At 37.6% G+C, this 19846-nt stretch overlaps 1 protein-coding gene across 4 annotated transcripts in view; it reads right to left on the bottom strand.

Annotated features, from left to right (window-relative positions):
• LOC136856717 (transcriptional regulator ATRX homolog) overlaps positions 1–19846 on the bottom strand; it is a 462565-nt gene that overhangs the window by 257675 nt on the left and 185044 nt on the right. For all 4 annotated transcript variants that reach the window (XM_068225163.1, XM_068225164.1, XM_068225166.1 and 1 more), the window contains exon 12: positions 586–702. In XM_068225163.1, coding sequence (XP_068081264.1) covers positions 586–702 — 117 coding nt within the window. The remainder of the gene's footprint in view (positions 1–585; positions 703–19846) is intronic.

The following is a 19846-nucleotide window of genomic DNA, read 5'->3' as shown; positions in this document are numbered from 1 at the left end:
GTATCCCGACACTCAGGACCACTTACTAGGCCACTCAGCCGTTGCCCATGGTTCATGAACTATGACGTGACTACAGTAACCCACACCATGAACAAATAGGGATGAAATCTACACAAACATTGATCGTGTGCAATCTTATCTGGCATAAGCCTGCTACCAGAAGAAACTGTTACCCATTTAATGCCAGATAAGGTACAGAATAAGTTAACAACCCTTTAGCATGGACTAAATGTATTCAACATAAGCTAATACAGTAGCTGAAAGTTGTTATTCAGGCATTAGAATAGTCATTGGTGACTGAAGTGGGGAAGACATAAAATATAGACTAGCCCAGCAAGAAATACATTTTGTAAAAAAAAAAATCACACTTACCTGAAACATAGGTTTAAGAAGTTGTCTGTGAAGACTTCACTGTGGAATATGGACCTTAAGCCCTTAAAATACGATATTAAAGAAGAATGAAAGGTGGGGTGGGTAGATCAAGTCACGAATGAAGGGAGAGTGAAACAAGTTGATGGGAAAATTGACTATAAAAAGAAAAAGGACACGTCTGGAGACACCAGAACTTATTCAATTGTAGATTACCTGGAACGTCTTCCCCAGTCCCATACAGTGAGCGAGAATACATCCTGAGCCTTTGCCTTCTCGAGCACGGTCCACGGATTCAAAACAAGCGTCCCACATAAACTTCACACCTTTTACCTGCAAAACAAGAAAGAGACAACTATAAATAGTATCACAGTTTCCTCTGATAATACCATCAGTGGAAAATATCAAGTGTATTCCCCCCCATGCCGTAATTTCTACGTGAGACTTATACTGATCCTGATTTACGGTTTAGAAGCAGCAACACTGACCTGACCAATCAACCTAAATTCCTCCTTTCTCCCTGTGGCAATCACACCTTATTACCAGACAAATGCTGCTGAAACATGGCCAGTGTGACAACATCTCTTCTCATATACGAAGGAGGATCAAATAAAAATGGGAATTATTTTTAAAAATTTATTGCAACAACAAAAAAAATACACATAGTGATCACTTTTCTACATAGTGTCTTGCCTTCGATTCACATTTTCTCCATCGGATTGGTAAGTTTTTAATGCCGTCCTGATAGAAAGAAGAGGGATGTGTGCGGAACCAGTTCCGCACAAACTCTTCTACACTTGCATCATCATCGAATCGCTGTTCTCCTAGGTCTTGTTTGAGTGGTCCAAACAAATGGTAGTCACAGGGTGATACATCTGGACTGTATGGAGGGTATTCCTGAGGTGTCCAGTGAATTTCCTCCAGTTTATCCCGCGTTAAAGCGGCAGTACACGGCTTGCACTGTCATGGAGAAGAACTTTTTGATTTGCCCGTATTGAACTGAGATAACAATTTATTTAAAATTCAATACCAATGAATCAATCAATACCAAGAATGACGTTTTGGATCCGTTGCCGGCATCGCTTGTTGCAATACGCAGCTTTTGCTTCATCCAAAAGGCGGCAGAAATAGGCTGTATTAATTGTCCTTTGTTTGTGAAGAAAATCCACCACCAAAAATCCTGCAGAGTCCCAGAAAATGGTTGCAAGCACATTTCCAGCAGATGGGTGTGTTTTGGCCTTGTCCGGACCTGCTTCGTCTCTTTAACGCTGTACCGTTTTCATCATCCTGATAACGGAATAAAGGATGTCGTACGATGTTAAAAGTTTGCCATGCACGGTAATAAGATCGCAAAGATTATATAATTGAGCCATACATCTAAAAAAGAACGAATTTATTAAGTGAAATAGGCCGTGATTTCAGAGTATTTATAATACGGACGTATAAAATCAAGGCGGCCATGCATGTGACGGCAAAGATGTTCATTTGGCGAATTAAGTATGCCTAGGTCATGGAGTTAGACGTAAAGTTATAAAGGATCCATGCGGCCGTGATAAAAAATAATAGAAAGTTTTTAAAATTGTTAAAAAAGAGGAAGAGTGTGAACAATAAAAAAGTTTGGTACGCAAAACTTCGAAGTAAGTTTATCTACGAAAAAAATAATCCTCGCGGAAAGAAGAAGGGAGATATTTCAATTAATAAGAGCTGAAGAACCTGCACAGTGAAGAGATTTTAGAATTACGCCTATATCTGATCAAATATCAAGGCGGGAAGAAGTTGAATAGTATCCGGACAGTAGTCGGAATATAGACCGAAGGCCGTTACGAAATACCAAGTCAAATTTAACGTATTATAGGTTGATTGGCTGGATAGAAAAAATTAAAGCTAATTTGATAATTTACCTGTTAAAATCTGTCACAAGGAATTGACATTGAATTTCTGACATAATAACCTGAAACAAAAATATAATCTAGATTCTTTGTAGAACATTCTGAAGGATATGGACGCGATATTAATTGCCATATTGGAAATGTTTCTTTCACATATGACTAACGGCTACAACATGAGAGGCTAAATCGGAGATGGAGCCGACTTTCCGACGTAGACCGCCCAGCTGCTCTTGCTAACCCGGGTTTTGAGACTACAACCTGATGGTGACGTAACGGATGTTGGGGACTTTCTACGCAGCCCTAAGATGACAACATCGGAGCCATAACCCAGTCATCTAACATCAGCAGCTGCAAGCTAAGTTCTAAAGAATTAATTTATTATCTTGAGACTAATGTGTCGTAGACGTAGTATTTAAGTATTTCTAGTGAACATTGGTATGTTGCTTGTTAAGGAGTTCTTCGTGATGAAATCTCAGTCGATACTATCTTTGCAATGAGATTATCCTAGTTGATTTATCATTATGGGAGTAGGTATTTCTTCCAGAGTTTATAATCAATGTCATAGTATAGGAATGTTTATAATTGAACAAGGAGAGATTTAAAGTGATGTTTTCAACCATTACGGGATTGAAACAACGTATACAAAGAGACATATCCCAGACGTAATGTTTAAAAGAAGATAGTTGATTTCTGAGTAACTTAGATCTGGTTAGTATTACGACGCGATGACATGTTGTAACCGTCCAGGCTTCTCCAGCCCTACTAATTTAATATAATATGTTACGCGATATCATTTGATATCAAGTTTATCCGCCATCGGCAATTATTTGTAATAACATATTTATTCAACGTCAATCATTTGTAATCAAGGCTTTTTGGAATCATATTGTATATATGATAACATTGTTTTATTATTTAAATTATTATATTATGTAGGATAAGAATTAATTATGTTGTAAATACGGTCAATATGTTGAGACATAGTTTTTTTCATTTCATCTCATGTTTGTGTATACGGAGGGTTATTCTTGAAGCTTGGGATTTTGCGTTAGTCATGGGTTTATCTTATGACCAAGGCTAGTAAACAGCGACACGTGCGCGAGGCTTGCAAAGCTGGTCAGCTATATCATCGCCACGCCTTCGGGACTTGTCGAGGAACAAGAGAAGGGGAGTTGATTCTTCGATCTATCGAATCAGGTACTTCGTTGTATATGAGTTTTGAGATTGAACTGTTACCAAGAGTGGGGGTGAGCCCAGATATATACTGATTCTCAACACGAGAACGGGAGCTAACTAAGTACAACTTCTGCTGACAACCTTACAACCTAACTACGTGATACTCCATCACTAGTACTTCTACTGTGAACATCTACTTTGTACGACGTGATTCGATTTTTGAAACAGTGTGTGGTCGCTCCGCGACAGAGTTATTTTTGTACAATGTGTTATCGCTTCGATACAGTACTTAGTTGCGGTTATGTTATCAGATCTGCGTGAAACGAAACAAGCTTATGGCTTGTGTGATATTCAGTAAATATTGTGGACGAAGAACTATGTTTAGTTCAAGTCTACGGAATTTTGGTACCGTCTGTACCGTATAAATAGTATAACTCAGGTTGGATTGAGATTTCTACTAATATGGAAAAATTCATATCTCTGAATTTTCTCCTCTTACGATCAAAGCTGATCAGTTTTTACAAGTATAGGGCCAATGTCTAATTTAAAGACTAGGCATGTAGGGAGTGTTAGTCCAGATAGCCCGTACCATATCAGAGAAGGAAGGAAGGATGTCCATGCAGCGGAGTCTACATCGAGAAGAAGAGAACGAGTAACCACGGAAACCAGATGACGTCCACGAAAGCTGTAATTGGTGAGCTTCAATTAGATAAAGCAAGCAATAGTAAATTCAGTAAATTCTAAATCCCTCCACGCTTTAAGGAAACTTTTCCGATTCATCTAATTTTTTTTGTATAATAAATTCATTTGTATTTTATACTGCGTTAATTTTCTTTCTTAAGCGATACTTAATGGTTAATTATTTAAAATCCTACCCCTGTGATTTAAGTATAAGTCTCTATGCTAGTAAATATAAATTTTGGTTTACAGTTTTATTTAAAACTGTAACCATGGCGCCCAAACATTACATAGAGAAATGGGGAACCATGGAATGTAAATTGTTTCTATTTGCGTGGCAATTTGCGGGCAAGCCACAAATAGTTTATTTAATATTCATGTGTCCCAAGATAATAACTTTCATCTCCAAGTGTTTTGAAAACAGTTACAATGTGAGTAAATATTAACTTGTTTAGTTTATACATGTGTTTCATTTACAGGATAACGTGTTCATGTGTATTACAAATGAAACTTAACCCAGAAATGTACCGTTGCAGTACATTAATGATACGTTAAGACGATTTGCCGCCTAGTTGGAAATGATAAATGTTTACGTAGGGAAGTTAGGATTTGAGTGACATGTTGATGTGGTTTTACGAATAATTATTAGCTGAGATATATTTACGGGAATGAATAAAGAGATATTATGGTAATTAATATTGGTAAATGGAGAGATAGATATGCTTATGGATAATTTTGGTGGTAAATACGATGTATTACTGGCCAATGGTGATGTTTGACATATGCGGCAAGATATTAAAATGGTAATGCGAGATATATTGGGTTAGTGGTACATGAATACAATGAAATACATCGTAGATTTCGTATGTGGGTTACCGCAAACTGTCTTCAGATTAAATATCCAAATAAGAAATAAATAAGGGGAAACTTGTTGTCTTCATAGAGAATATATCAACGTTGTACTGAATGTTATTTGAAGTTTGGTATCGAGAATGTCTTTAATTGATAGAGCAATTTCATAATTTGAATCTCTACCACAATTAAATAAAATAGGTTACCAAATACATTCCTACGAATTTTATGATACTTGATTGGACATTGGTGAAACCATAAATCATGATAGGTATATTTTCTATTTGAACTACGATAATAATTGTTCTTTATACGATACCTACATTTAATTTTAGGGTGTTATCTGAATATTTTAACCAAATGACATGGTCAAAGTACCAATATTTTTCATTTAATGATCGATATATATTTGAAATAGCCATTTTGAGCTGTTATATACTTGGAACTTACTTGCAACTGCTGACGTTATAATATTGGAAGATACAAATGTGTTAGTGACAGAATATTAATTTAATATCGACGAAAATAAACATTTTTTTTTTTTTTTAGAAAGAAACAAGAGCTGATGGACTCAGATTAAGCATATTTGTTATGAAGTTTACTAAGGCTTAGGGACTTAGATTTTTTTAACCCATATTAATTTTTTTTTCTCTGCTTAACAATTAATTGTCATTATTGTTATGAGATAATTAATTTCAGACATTATTTAACTACATTTTCAACAGATAGAATATGTAACTGCGATTTATGTGATTAAGAGAATTTATTCTTTATTTTAATGATGCGGATAATAAGTGCAAGAGGATCAGTTGAATCAGATTGTAGGTAGAATAAATTTAATTTTTTTCCATATAGAGAGGAGGAAGATAATTGATGTAAATAAATGTTATCAGATTTACTTTTATGATTCTAGAATCATGAAATAAATTATAGACTTTCCACTTTAGAGGTTATTATTGAAGATAGTCTAATATCATTATGGTACAGATGATTTTGAATTAATTAATTAAAAAAATTTTTTTCTTTTTTTTCTTTACTTTTCTTCGAATAATTGGACTTGGACAACTTAACATTGACTCCGATGGATGGATGGTATCGATGGTAATTTATTAAAAAGGAAATGCGGTTTCCCAGTTGACCTCACGTAAAAATAATACTATTCACAGATGCATTTTAATTATCCCTGAGAGGTGTCGTGTGGCAATTTAAGGATTATCCTATCGATAAATGTGATATGAGAAATGAAGATTGCGATATCGCTTAAATTTTATGATGCGGATACTGTTTATTCAATGAATGTTAGATGATAGGAAAAACTTAAAACGGTCCACCTTTTCAATACAAAAAGTTATATTTTATTTATAACATGTATTTGTACTTGGAACTAGTTTCGACGCTGTGTTTGCGTCATCATCAGCCAAAATGGGAAACAGGCAAGCATGTAGGCATTTATGTTACACAAGGCGTTACATTAAACAATACACATCTTACAAGGAGGTAAAAACAGGGACGAATATAGGAAACAAATGAATCGTTGAGAAAACAAAAGTTATACAAATTAAAAATAACCTTAACCACACATCTTGCAGTGCAAAAGTGTTCTTCTTGAATGATTCCTGAATGTAAGGAAGAAGAACACTTTTGCACTGCAAGATGTGTGGTTAAGGTTATTTTTAATTTGTATAACTTTTGTTTTCTCAACGATTCATTTGTTTCCTATATTCGTCCCTGTTTTTACCTCCTTGTAAGATGTGTATTGTTTAATGTAACGCCTTGTGTAACATAAATGCCTACATGCTTGCCTGTTTCCCATTTTGGCTGATGATGACGCAAACACAGCGTCGAAACTAGTTCCAAGTACAAATACATGTTATAAATAAAATATAACTTTTTGTATTGAAAAGGTGGACCGTTTTAAGTTTTTCCTATCATCCTTCTCAGTTCAATACGGACAAAAAATGAAATTCTTAGGTTTAAATGAATGTTAGAAGCGAGCATAGCTACCGACACTTAGCATCGTTCTTCTTAAATGCATTGATCCATTTAATGATCCGTAGAAGTGATGGTTGGATGAGGGGAAAATAGCCGGAGCAATTGTTGGGACGCCCAATATGGTGCAAGAAAGAAATCCCCTCAGGATGGTGCAACGCCATTCCATGCTTGCTTGCTTGCTTTGCTTCTGGGGTGTAATGATGCACCCAAGTTTCATCACAAGTCACAATATGATGCAATAAATCCTCTCTTTCCTCTTCGCAGTGATGCAGGAGTCTCTGACAAACTTCCTGGCGTAAAGTTTCTTGTTCCTGGTTGAGGAGGCGAGTAACCCACCTGGCAGACAATTTTCTGAAATGGAGTTCACCTCGGATGACGGTTTGAACACTTCCATAACTTATTCCTACAGCTAAAACAATCTGCGAAATTTTTATCCACTGATCTTCACCTATAATGTCACAAATGGTAACAATGTTATCTGCAGTGATGCTTGACAGCGGTCTCCTTTTATGAGGTTCATTTTCCACAGCTTCTCTCCCTGCCACAAATTTTTTAGCCCACTCATACATTCGATCTGTGGATGTGTTCCTTCCCCAAACTGTGTGCGGAGCCATCTCAAAATTTTGAAAGGTTTGGTGCCCTCTTTTGTGAGAAATTTGATAATGATGCATTGTGCAACAGACGTGTGGACCTCTTGCTCAATCATGGTGTACTGAAGCAGCCAAGCTCTCCACAGTTATTCGCACACGCAAACCCCTAATCTCAGAATTATTACTAAGAGCAGCGGTACATTCAAATTTCCCTTTATATTTGATCCGTCCTCGTACGACAGCCTCACAGACTGACTGAGCCCCATTCCAGCTCTCAGTGTGGTGTTAAGGACAAAATCCAGGAGTCAAAACTGGTTTGGCCACATCATGAGGAGAGGAAGTGACTGTGTGGGGAGAAGTCCCTTAGCTACACCTCCTCCAAGAACAGGAGAGGAGGTATACCTCGTAGGAAAGGACTCTGTCATCTTGGGTTTTAAAGAACTGGACTTCGAAAAGGACCTACTGGAGAAGACACATCCACATCAGTCACCCCGTGTTTCAGCAGGACTTATGCTGGAGAAGATAATCTACAACTAAAACTTTCTATTGCATTAAGTTAACAATTTCAGTTGTAATTATATCGAAGCTGGATGAGGGAAATGGATGATGATGATGAGTACAGTATGTGATACTTCACTGCTCCATTGTGTGTATACATCTATGGTCGATTTAAACTACTTATATACAATACATATTTCCAAAAAATTTTGATAGACACTAAGGTGCCAGAAATTTTTCCCGCAACAGTTTTTTACATGCTGGTAAATATACTGCAGTGATCATGAGAGGTATGAAAGAAAAATAATCCACCAGCGAGTAAGGCAGAGGTGTAGTCTACCTGCCCTACTTTTTAACTGTATATACAGAGCAGGCAATGAAGAAAATCAAGGAAGAATTCAGAGGAGGAGTCATTGTTCAGGAAGAGGGAATTAAAACTCCCAGATTTATTGAGATAGAGTAATTTTATCTGAATCAGCAAAAGATTTGGAAGAGATGCTGAATGGAATGGATACAGTTTTGAAAACTTGAGTATAAAATGAAAATAAATCCAAAACAAAAGTGATAGAACATAGCAGAGTAAGGTCAGATGAAGACTAGGAAGTGAAATCGTTAAAGAAGAAAAGAAATGTTGCTACCTAGGAAGTAAAATAACCAATTACGGATGACGTAAGCACGACAAAGTCAAGTTTTGTTTGGCAGACATAAGTGGCATTACAGTTTGGTTCTTTGCAACTGACTACATATACTTCTGATTTTAAAAAATTATTTACCATTTGCCAACAGATAACAGTATTCCTTTGAAGGATACGTCGTGTCAAGTTTCTTGTTCTGCAATAGTGTCCTGTGCCAGAAGAACAACACTGCTTGTTGCCAACATAATCCGTCAGTCAAAGACTTAGTTCTCCTTAACACTGAACGTGCACTTCAGCTATCAGTTTTACCATATAATGAACAGGCAGACAGATAATTTTATCGTAACAAAAACTGACTTAATGACTTCTAACAATGACCAATTTATTTGCTGAATTCTGCCTTGTCTCGTTCCATATGAAGTGGATGTATCAATGACAATGTCCATCCATGTGGCAGCAAATTTTGATCAGAATTCTTGTCAGTTCAATGATGGCTCTATCACTGGCATATCTCCAATCTTCCGCAACAATCCCAGCTTCTGGAGGTGTTTTGTTGTTCAACGTCTTGATGACACTCCTGAATTCTTATACAGTCAGAGGTTCTGAGTCCAGATATGTTTCCTTGTGATAGTAGACAAATTTCTGGGATGGTGGTTCACAATTGAGGAGTTTTACGAAGCAGTCTGCCAGAATCTGACAGTTCTCCGCATCATTGTATGCTACTTTCCTTTCTACCAACACACACACTGGCTTCCTGTCTTAAGCAGCATACCACCACCATCACATAACGAGATCAAAATCACCACCAGAGACATGGAGGAAACTTGCAAGCAATCCGTGGCTTATCTATCCATACATATATGTTAAGAACTACAAGAAAATAACTAAACTCTCAACAACCATCATGGCGCACAGCATACAACCTTCTTCAGAGTTCTTTCAATATTTCAGATGCCTGGAGATGTCAACGAAAAGAACGTTCTTCTCTGTAACACCAGGAAATTTTTCAAAACCCACAGGAGTTTTTACATGTTGGTAAATTTACTGCAGTGATCAGAAGAAAGGGGGTATGAAAGAAAATCCACAATCCCCAGCGAGTGAGGCAGCCAGCTGGGTTCCACCTTCCCAGACGTCAGTGGAGAAAACTATCAAAAAAGGACTTATCAAGACAGATCTGGTGCTACACTCACCAAATGTGGATGGCGGACTTAAATGAACTGCAACTGTGGTGAGTAGTTCAACATATTGCCTTTGAGTGCTTACTTCGAGCTTTCTAAAGCACTTTGACAGATTCTTCATCTTACATCCAATTGAGCTGTCTAGTGGATTTCCATTCTGGACTTGGAATTGTAACCGATATTCTGACCTTGAGATCTGGCAGCATCTCTCCTATTGAGTACAGAATATTTATATACCTTTGTATTATCATACGCTAAATAAAAAATACATTTTTCCTTTAAAATATTTAAGGCCTTTAGGCCTTTTCAATCGTGAAATTACCAGCGCTTCGCCCCAGTGTAGCAGTGGGCTCATCGGTTGGATTGCTACGCCTTTCCAAACCGCTGGCAGCTAGTGTGCCGTTGACACACCACTAAAAGCCTCCTATCTAGAACAATGCAGTGATGGTGCACTAGGGAAAGCAGGTGCCTCCATATGATGAGCCCACTGCTACGCTGGGGCGAAACACTGGTAACTTCAAGACTTGAAGAGGCCTAAAGAACATGAGTGTTTTTTTTTTTTTTTTTCCCCATCATTTCCAATCAATGAAATTTAATTATGGTTTCCTTCTGGAAACTTCATTTTAAAATTTTTCCTTCTCGGCTTCTGAAGTTGAGGCTTTATCGATTTGACGTGTCCTTGAAAATTTTATAACAGTCCCGGGTGTTTTTTTTTTGAAGTCCTGTTCGAACTGAATGACGCATTCTTTTTCATCTTCTCTCTTGAGATTCCCAATTGTCTTGGCTGTTCTTTCCCTTGTTTCCTGGAACTTCTCGTGTTTTGGCTATTTTTCACGAACACCAATTCACCCTTGCCTCCTGGCATTCTTCAATTGCTTCAATGCCCTCAGATGATACCTATTATTCAAAATTAGCATTGTGGCACTTAAATCACAATAGCAGTAAAAAAAAAAGTTTAAATGATGTGAAAGACATCAAAAATAACAATTCACCTGTTTAACACAGTACTGGTTCACAACACGGAGCACTATACAATCTTGTTGTGCACTATCAGCAGGATCAATAATCTATATCATACACAGCGGAATTAAACTTTCTATAAAAGTACACAGTACATGGAACGTACGGCACGGTTGGCCAGTTCAAGATTCTGCCTCCTGCTAAAGTAACTCACGGGTGCAGCGACTGTGTTCTTGCTAGTGGTGCCTGAATTTCAGCTCCCTCCCCGTGAAAAAAATCTGTTTTCTGTTTCATAATACTTGCTTTCTGTTCCTAACCATCAATCTGCAACGAAAGACCTATGACATGTGACATGACGTCACTGAACAAGCTTAAACCACACTATGATCTCCTCAAAAATAAATAACTGCGAGACTAAAGAGAAAATATACATACTTCTCCACACAGGACCATCAATGTGGACTGCCGTGTGAGTGTTAATGTAAGACTGTGACTGTGCGTACACAAACTGTGAACCACGCGGCCGCTAATAGTTGTACAGTGAATTTAATCGTGAACTGCAAGTGACAGTTATAGAAGTGTGTACAATGAAACCTTGTTAGTGCGTTCCTCATTAACATGTTTTCCCGCTTAGCAAGTCGTAAATACAAAGTCCCAATTCTCATCGTATTAAATCAAATACCTCGCTTATAACGCCACATATTTTCGCTATTACTGCTTAGTACAATCACATTTTTCCTAGACCTGAAAATGTTACTGTATCTGTCACACCTTCTGAAAGAAATGTGATTTCCAACTCGGGTAAGAGCTGTCGACACAGTTGCGTGATTACGGCAAATGGCCTTCCTGAACTTCAAAGGATACGTTGCACTTTCGGAGAGCAAGCCATTAGCCTCAGGAATGTTCAGTTTTGCTTGCCAGTTAACAGCGAGATCACTGAAAAGCAGAGTGAGCCTGTTTGTGCTTGTATTTTGCATTCCATTCAGAAGATAGAAATGTATTTTGTGTTTAGGGGTACAGTGAAATGTAGCTAATATTTGTTGCATGATATACAGTAACCTATATCTGGATTAGGAACATAATCGAGTGAATTTGACTAGCGTGGTGCATATTTGTCTTGTGATAGCCTAGTTATGGATACGGAAAATCTTGTAAAATTCCTTAATAATGAACACAAAATTAAAATCTGTCAGAAAGTGGACTGGCATAAGCACGCAGAGGTCGCAAGTTCTGAAACTCGTACCTTCAAGTTTTGACTTGATCACTCAAGTTGACTGAAATTTTGTTCAATTCAAGATGGCGGCCAAAGCCATTCCTTGCAGTTGCACATGTTCGAGTGTAACCTCTATCCTCCTTGAGAGTAACATCGTTTTAGAAAGAGTATGATCTGCAATAATACTTGGATCTTTTTATTGGCCCATGTGCGCAGGTTTTCATATTTGTTGTCTGATGTTTTTCACACCTTTCAGTGTACTGGTACTTGTTATTTTATAATCCCCAGCAGAAAAGGTTTTCATATTTGTTTTTTGTTTTTGTTTTTTTGTGTTTTTCACACCTTTTAATACTTTCCACTCATCTTTAGAAATGGTAGATAGGCCTATAGTTTTAACTGTACCCGTGGATACACGACGTAAAACGCCCTTATGTCAGAAAAAATCGTATGTAGTGTTTCTATAAGCCTGTTGGATAATTTTTATTCGTATATTCATTAGTACGTTTTCTCGCTTAACACGTTCTTTTTCCTTGTCCCCTGCAGAAACGTCTTAACAAGGTTGCACTGTAATTGTTTAGCTTGTAAGTATTAGACTGAATAACTAGTGTGTCTGAACAGTGAGAACACACGGAGAGAGTGTTTGTGTGCTTCTGTAATTGAATAGCCATTAGTGTTAGTTAATATACTTTAGAGCAAACACAACCTGTTACAAGTGAACTATGTAATGCGAGTGGAATGTATTTTTTTGAAGACTTTGTTTGTAAAATACGATATGATGTTTTATTTTTATTGACCTAACCTGTACTGTATAATGTTGTAACATAGGCATTTGTAAATAGTAGAATTCTGTCTATAGTTCCTGGAAAGATCCAGAAAGTTACATAACTTCTGTACAGGGTGTGTTACTTTGTTGGTATGTGTTCTAGAAAGTGTGTTCTGTCTATTCTGGAAAAATACGACTTTCGCGATCATGCGTATTCTAGAAGGTTAGTCAAAGTTCGCGATCGAAAGTAAGGTTGTGATTGGTGAGTCTAGGTGGCGATAGGGAACTCGTGCACGTTGATTGGCTGCCTCCAAGGCCGGAATTTCCTATATATAGTGAGCGAGGCAGTGTTCGAATTAATTCTGTATCCTGAAATCTGTCAGTCTTGGTCTATCTGTCTGCGAGCAGCCTATCTGGTTGACGTCCCCCGGTTTCCGGGATGGCACTCTCCTCGGGTAAGCACTCTTGAATTCCGTTCCTGCTAAAATTTCCGTAATGTTCCGATTTGCTTTTCATACAGGAGTCTGCCCTAACCTCGCCTAGATTCACCTAATTAGTTACTTATGACGCCTTAGTTTTTCAGCTGGACTTACCTGTTCGTTTCCGAGGCATTCCCATTTCTTGTTTCACTAAAATATGTATATTGTAGTTTAATATTATTTCCCTTGGGGTTTGCCTCTGGTAGTTCTGTATCACACGAGGTATGCTAGACTTTGGATAACCTGTAAATTGCATTGTACTACTGCATTGGTAACTAGATGTATAGTTGTTTTGAAATTTGAATTTACACTGCTACGAAATAAGCTATGGATACCACTGAACTTATAGCTCATAACTTGGAATGTATTTGTAAGATTATTTTGTAAATAATATTTTTCAAATCTAAGGATCACGGGGATTTATTTCGGAATCCATGTCAAAATTTAATAGCCAGAGAAGAGCTTCGTTTGAGACACAGTGTAAGTCCTCTATAGAACCTCTGTAACCACGCAAAGGGCACTCAAATGCGATGTGATCCACTGTCTGCTCCCCTTGTCCGCAGTCACATTGCGGTGATGTCTTCCATCCCCATTTGAAGAGAGTGGCTCCACATCTACCTTGGCTGGTCCTAATTCGATTTAGCATCCTCCACTGCCGTCTGGGAAGAGAAAAACCATCTAGGCACTTGCATGGGTTCTCAATGATGTGATGATGTGGTAATGAAGATTACTGTTGCCACTGTTCTTTCCAGGCGTCCGATACATTAAAGGAGGAGTCCTGTAAATTCATTGCAGTACGCCAAGAAGGGTGTCTGGATTTCAGTCGTTTAGCTGGGGAAGCTGCTATGTCAGAATGAATAGGGAGGAGAGGATTGTTTTCAATTTTCTTCCACAAGTTAAGCAGTGACTGTGATCTTCTTAGGGATGGAGGTGGTATGTGGCTTAGGGTAGGAAGCCAGTGTGTGTTAGTTGGTCGGATGCATCCTGTAATGATACGCATTGCTTGGTTCAGCTGGGTGTCTACTAATCCAGTGTGAGCACTGTTAAGCCAGGTAGAGCAGCAATATTCAGCGACAGAATAAGAGAGTGCAAGAGCAGTGGATCTCAGGACTTGAGCATTAGCACCCCAGGATGTACCTGCCAGCTTTTGGAGGATGTTATTTCTGGTTTTAGTTATGAACTTGAGATGGTAGTTGTATATATTGTATATAATATTGTATTCATCATACGCTAAATAAATAAATTTCGGAATCCGCTATCTAAGCCATGTCCATGCCTTTGGTAAGTTCCCAGCCCTTCCATCTTCCCGTTTTGTCGTTCACTAGTTGGCCCTACTGATAGTTACATACTTGTTTTGTTGGAGATCCGCGTAATGCTAGCTACTGTTTTTCCGAGTGTGTAGTGTTTTCTTATATTGTGTATTGTACTCTTACCTTCCCTTTTTAACTGTGTTTGTGCCTTGTTTAGTGTTACCCCTGTAGTCTGAGGTAGCACAACCAATGGTGTATTTATTTACCTACTACCTGCCCTGGGGTTACAACAATAATGTTCTGGTTTGCGCAACTTTGTGCCTAGTAGCCTAACAAACCACCTCAGCCATCTTCTGGCATTGCTTCCAGTTTACAACTGATTATTAACCATCAGAAGTTTCTTTCTACAGATGTGAGTAGATTGCATATTCAAACTGCCCTTGACGTAAGTCAGAGAAGTGCTTATCGTTTCACATGTCATGCTGAGAATTGATATCCTAAGTAGGAAGATGGTAGATGTTAGAAGTTGAAAAGATTGTGATGTAATTTGTAAATGAATCTGTAATGCTATTTAATTAACGTCTCTACAATTTCTACACGTTTTAAGAGAAATACAGCAGTCAGAATTTATTCAGAGTTCTTGTATTTAAACACACTCAAATTCCGCCGATCTCAGGCATCAGACATGCTACCTTGGGACCAGAAGAAAGAAAAGGACTAACCATCTGCAACAATCTATTTATTTATTTTGCATATGGCAAATCACAACAAACAAACAAACAAACAAACAAACAAACAAACAAATAAATAAATAGGATGAATACAAGACACTATTATACTCCCTGGCATGTAAGCCTACACACTAAGGCCCGGTTGTATAAAGACATCTAACTGGAGATCAATTTAGAACCTAGTTCTGAAAATGAACTGAGATTACGACTGTCGCGTTGTACAAAACTGAACTCTGTTTTCACCTGTGTAGTTCAAATGTAATCTGAGTTCAGAAAAGTGGACGTTGCAACACCGCAAAACAAATGAAATACAAAATAGTTTTGGCCATTGGATAATACTTAACCTGTGAGTGGTCGCTAGCCGAAATGTAACGTGAGTGGTCACGCGTGAGACTTTCTCTCACATTAAAATAAATAAGATATTTTTCACAGTTTTGTGGGGCGTACGGCTGAAATTTACTACTGAAATGAAACGCAAGGTCTACCTTATATATTTTAGATAAATGAAATGAAATGAAATGAAATGGCGACTGGCTTTTAGTGCCGGGAGTGTCTGAGGACGAGTTCAGCTCGCCAGATGCAGGTCTTTCGATTTGACACCCGTAGGTGACCTGCGCGTCGTGATGAGGATGAAATGATGATGAAGACGACACATACACCCAGCCCCCGCGCCAGCGAAATTAACCAGTGAAGTTTAAAATTCCCGACCCTGCCAGGAATCGAACCCGGGACCCCTGTGACCAAAGGCCAGCATGCTAACCATTTAGCCATGGAGCCGGACATATTTTAGATAAATGAAATTATTAGCTGTTTATTAAAGACACAAATTACTACTTAAAATAACATATGCAGTGTACATAAAAATAACTTACGCCCTGAAGTTGTAAAAAAACAAAATCTCACACATGAATTATATCTAGTAATATTTACGTACAAAGTAAGGTTTCTGGACACAATAACATTTTCAAAAACAAGAAGTGCTCATAATACAAATACTAACGCGTACAACAGGAGTAAGTTTCCTGCTCCACTTCAACATAACACCATGAAATTATTATATTCGGCCAAAAAGGGAAAATTAATGAATGTTTTGGAAAATTTAGAAATTTACCTCACACACAAAAAAAAAAAATTGAATCAAATTTAAATGAGAGAAGTGCAGAAGATAACCCACTGTACAGACTAGCATATGATCATTTAAGGAGCAAAAACAAGAAAAGAAGAAAAACTTGAAAATCCTAAATTTATATAGTATTCTCATTCAGTTCAACCAAAATTTTATGTATTGATCAATTTTATAATTTATTTTTTTTATTTTTTAAATCTTTGATTTGGTGTATTAGGACAACACTTCCTTAAATTGTAAAACAAAAGATTGTGTGATAATGTTTTGTTCTTTGATCTGACCACTGAGGAAGGGAATGGTTGAGATTTCCCAAAACATGTATGGTTTAATAAATAATTTTCTTTCATTTAATGAGTGTATTGATCAAGGCGGATTCAAATAAACTATTTTAAATAGTTACATTATACAGTCAGTTCACATCTCTAATTTCAAGGTCCTTCATTATCTGTTTTTACCAAATATCACGAGGTCTTCCTCTTGGTCTCTTCCCAGGAACATTGTGATCAAAGTATGTTCGAGGAGTCCTGTGAGGGTCCATTCTTTTCACGTGACCATACCATTGCAATCTTTTCCCTTCTAGAGTCTCCAGCAAGCTTCTTTCCAATCCAAGCTGTTGTTGGATATCCACATTCCTTATTTTATCCATTTTTGGCTTTTGTAGACAAGAAGGGAGGAACTTCATTTCTGTTACCTGAAGAAGACTCTTTGTTGGTCCAGTAAGTGTTGCTGCTTCCAGGCCGTACATCAATATAGTCACTAAATATATTTTGTACAAGCTGATCTTGGAAACTAACGGAAATGTTTCATCCCAAAAGTATTTGAATGCAGCATGATAGAATTTGGAAGCTTTCTGTATTCTGTTGCTAATCTCTTGATGTATGGAATTGTCTGATGACAGAACACTACCTAAATACTGGAAGTTGTCTACAATATCCATCTCCTTATCTCCAATTTTAGATGAACAGTTGGAGAGTTTCTACTCATCACCTGTCCTTGTTTAGCTGATTTTGAGATCTAAGATTGTAAAAGCTTCATGCCAGAGATCTAGTCTAGTTTGTACTTCCGCTTATCTCACCCCATACCATTACATCATGAGCAAAAACCACGGCATTAGTTGTTGGATCCTTTCTTTTGACCGCTTCTAAAACTTCATCCATTATGATTATGAAGAGAAGTGGTGAAAGACAACTTCCTTGCTGGACTCCACTCTTTGTTTCAAACCAACCTGACCTTCCATCCTGGACCTGGACACAACACTTGGTTTCATCATATAATCGTACTATGATGTCATCGGGCACTTTCTTATGTGTTAAACATTCGCATATATGCCTGCGTGACACAGGGTCATATGCTTTCTCGATGTCCAAAATAACAGTTTCTCCTAATACTTCTCATAGAGCATCTGGTGGCAAAAATGAGGTCTATAGTTGATCTATGAGGTCTAAATCCATGTTGTTCCTCCTCAAGTGTAGGTTCAACATATTTCCTAATCCTGCTCTCAAGGATGGATTTGTAGATTTTGAAGCCATGTGACAGCAAATTGATACCTCTGTAGTTAGTATATTTCTTTCTATCACTTTTTTTCAACAATGGGATGATGACCCCTTGCTTCCAGTCATTGGGTTTTACGTTCTCTTTCCAGATTCTATTTAGTACCTGGACATCCACTGTTGTCTAACCTCTCCTAGTGCTTTGATCATATCAACACTTAATTCATCTGATCAAGTTGATATATTGTTTTCCAGCTTAAATATTGCTGTCTCTACTTCCAACCATGTCAGACTAGTGGTATCTGTGCTGCCAAAATCATAAGGTTCGTCGTCTAATGGAGTGACATTTTCATAACAGTTCAGCAAAGTTTATAAGTGCCTTTGGAACTCCTGTAATATTTTAGTCTTATCCCTAGTCACCTCACCATTAGGAAGTTCTACAGATTGGATAGATTCTTTTTGAGTTCTTCTATTCTTAACAATACTGTACAACAGTTTATTATTTCCATCCTGCATTATTTTGGTAGCCATATCTTCCTTGCATTTCTGCTTTCCAACTACAACCAAATGTTTGACCTGTAATTTTTTCTTTCTGTAAAGTGACAGCTTCTCCTCTATTTCATGTTTATCTCCCTGCGTTCTTGCTTGATATAAGGATCTTCTTGCACGGTTTCTGTCATTGATAGCCTTTTTAATATCATCGTTCCACCAGGCAGTTTCTTTAGGTTTTCTTATTTGATTCTGTCGTCTACATACTTTTTCTGCTGTACCAACCACAACCTTCTTTAGAGTATCCCATTCTTCATCTACCAATTTCAGTTGTTCTCTCGGCAACAACTTGCGGACACCTTCCGTGAATTCTTCGTTTACACTTGGCTCAATAATTCTCTACTGGAGCCTGTTAAAATAACAAGAGACTATTAAAAGATGTGAAAAACACAGAAAAACAGATATGACATTCTTTTGCCCTTGGGCTCATAGAAGTAGCTACAGTACCTACATACAGTATTATAGCAGATCACTTTCACCTAAAACAATTGTATAATGAATTGTTAGTTGAAGCCTTACGTTTCTGTTTTCCGGTCACTTTGTTTGAGCATGAATTTCTGGCGAGGTTATACTCGCCATACACGATTAAGTGTCTTCAGCCGCCATCTTGAACACGAAACTTCGGCAGTATTCGGCATTGGTTCGGACAGACTCGCCAGTGAATAATAAAATCGTGCCAACTGTCAAACTAGCAGGTTGTATTTTTGTATGAATGGTAAAACACTTTACCATTGCCTGCATCTTTACATAACTGTTTAATGGAATAGGCCTTATTACTTAATGGCACCCACAAATGACCTGTCGAAGATCTGCTATTGCTGCACTATAAACTTATTTTAACTTCAATCGTACCACAATGATTTAAATCACCTTATCAAAAGAACAGTTACTGGCATTACCTTCAATTTATTGTGTTGAGTGGTAAAAAGTAGTGAAGCGATTATTTGTTGCGTGACAGCCTACTTATGGACTAATAGGATAATCATGAGAAGTTCAGTAGCGCGGTACATACGGAATCTGTCTTGTGATAGCCTAGCTATCGATAAGAAAAGGGTCGTGAAACCATTCACTAATGAAGAAAAAATTAATATTCTTCAAGAAGTAGATGGGAATCCACACCTTACGCTTGTAGAGTTGGCGTGAACATTAAAACTAGCACATTCCACTTTGAACCCTGTTGTGGAAAACCGAGGCAAAACTGAAAATGCATATAAGCAAAATAGGAACGGAAAAAGAAAACAAGTGTGTGAAGGAAAGTTTCCAAAGTTGGAAACAATGATTTTGAATAAATACATTTCTAACTTCTGACTGGAATGCAAAATAGGCTACAAGCACAATCAAGCACACTGGCTTATTCAACAATCTCACTGACAACAAAGACCTTTCCATAGAACAAAGAACAAAATATAAACCACTTTTCCCTTTGAG

This window comes from Anabrus simplex, chromosome 1 (assembly GCF_040414725.1).
Source record: "Anabrus simplex isolate iqAnaSimp1 chromosome 1, ASM4041472v1, whole genome shotgun sequence".
NCBI classification, from domain to species: domain Eukaryota; kingdom Metazoa; phylum Arthropoda; class Insecta; order Orthoptera; family Tettigoniidae; genus Anabrus; species Anabrus simplex.
The sequence above is the reverse complement of the archived record's forward strand: the minus strand, read 5'-3'. Positions and strand labels throughout refer to the sequence as shown.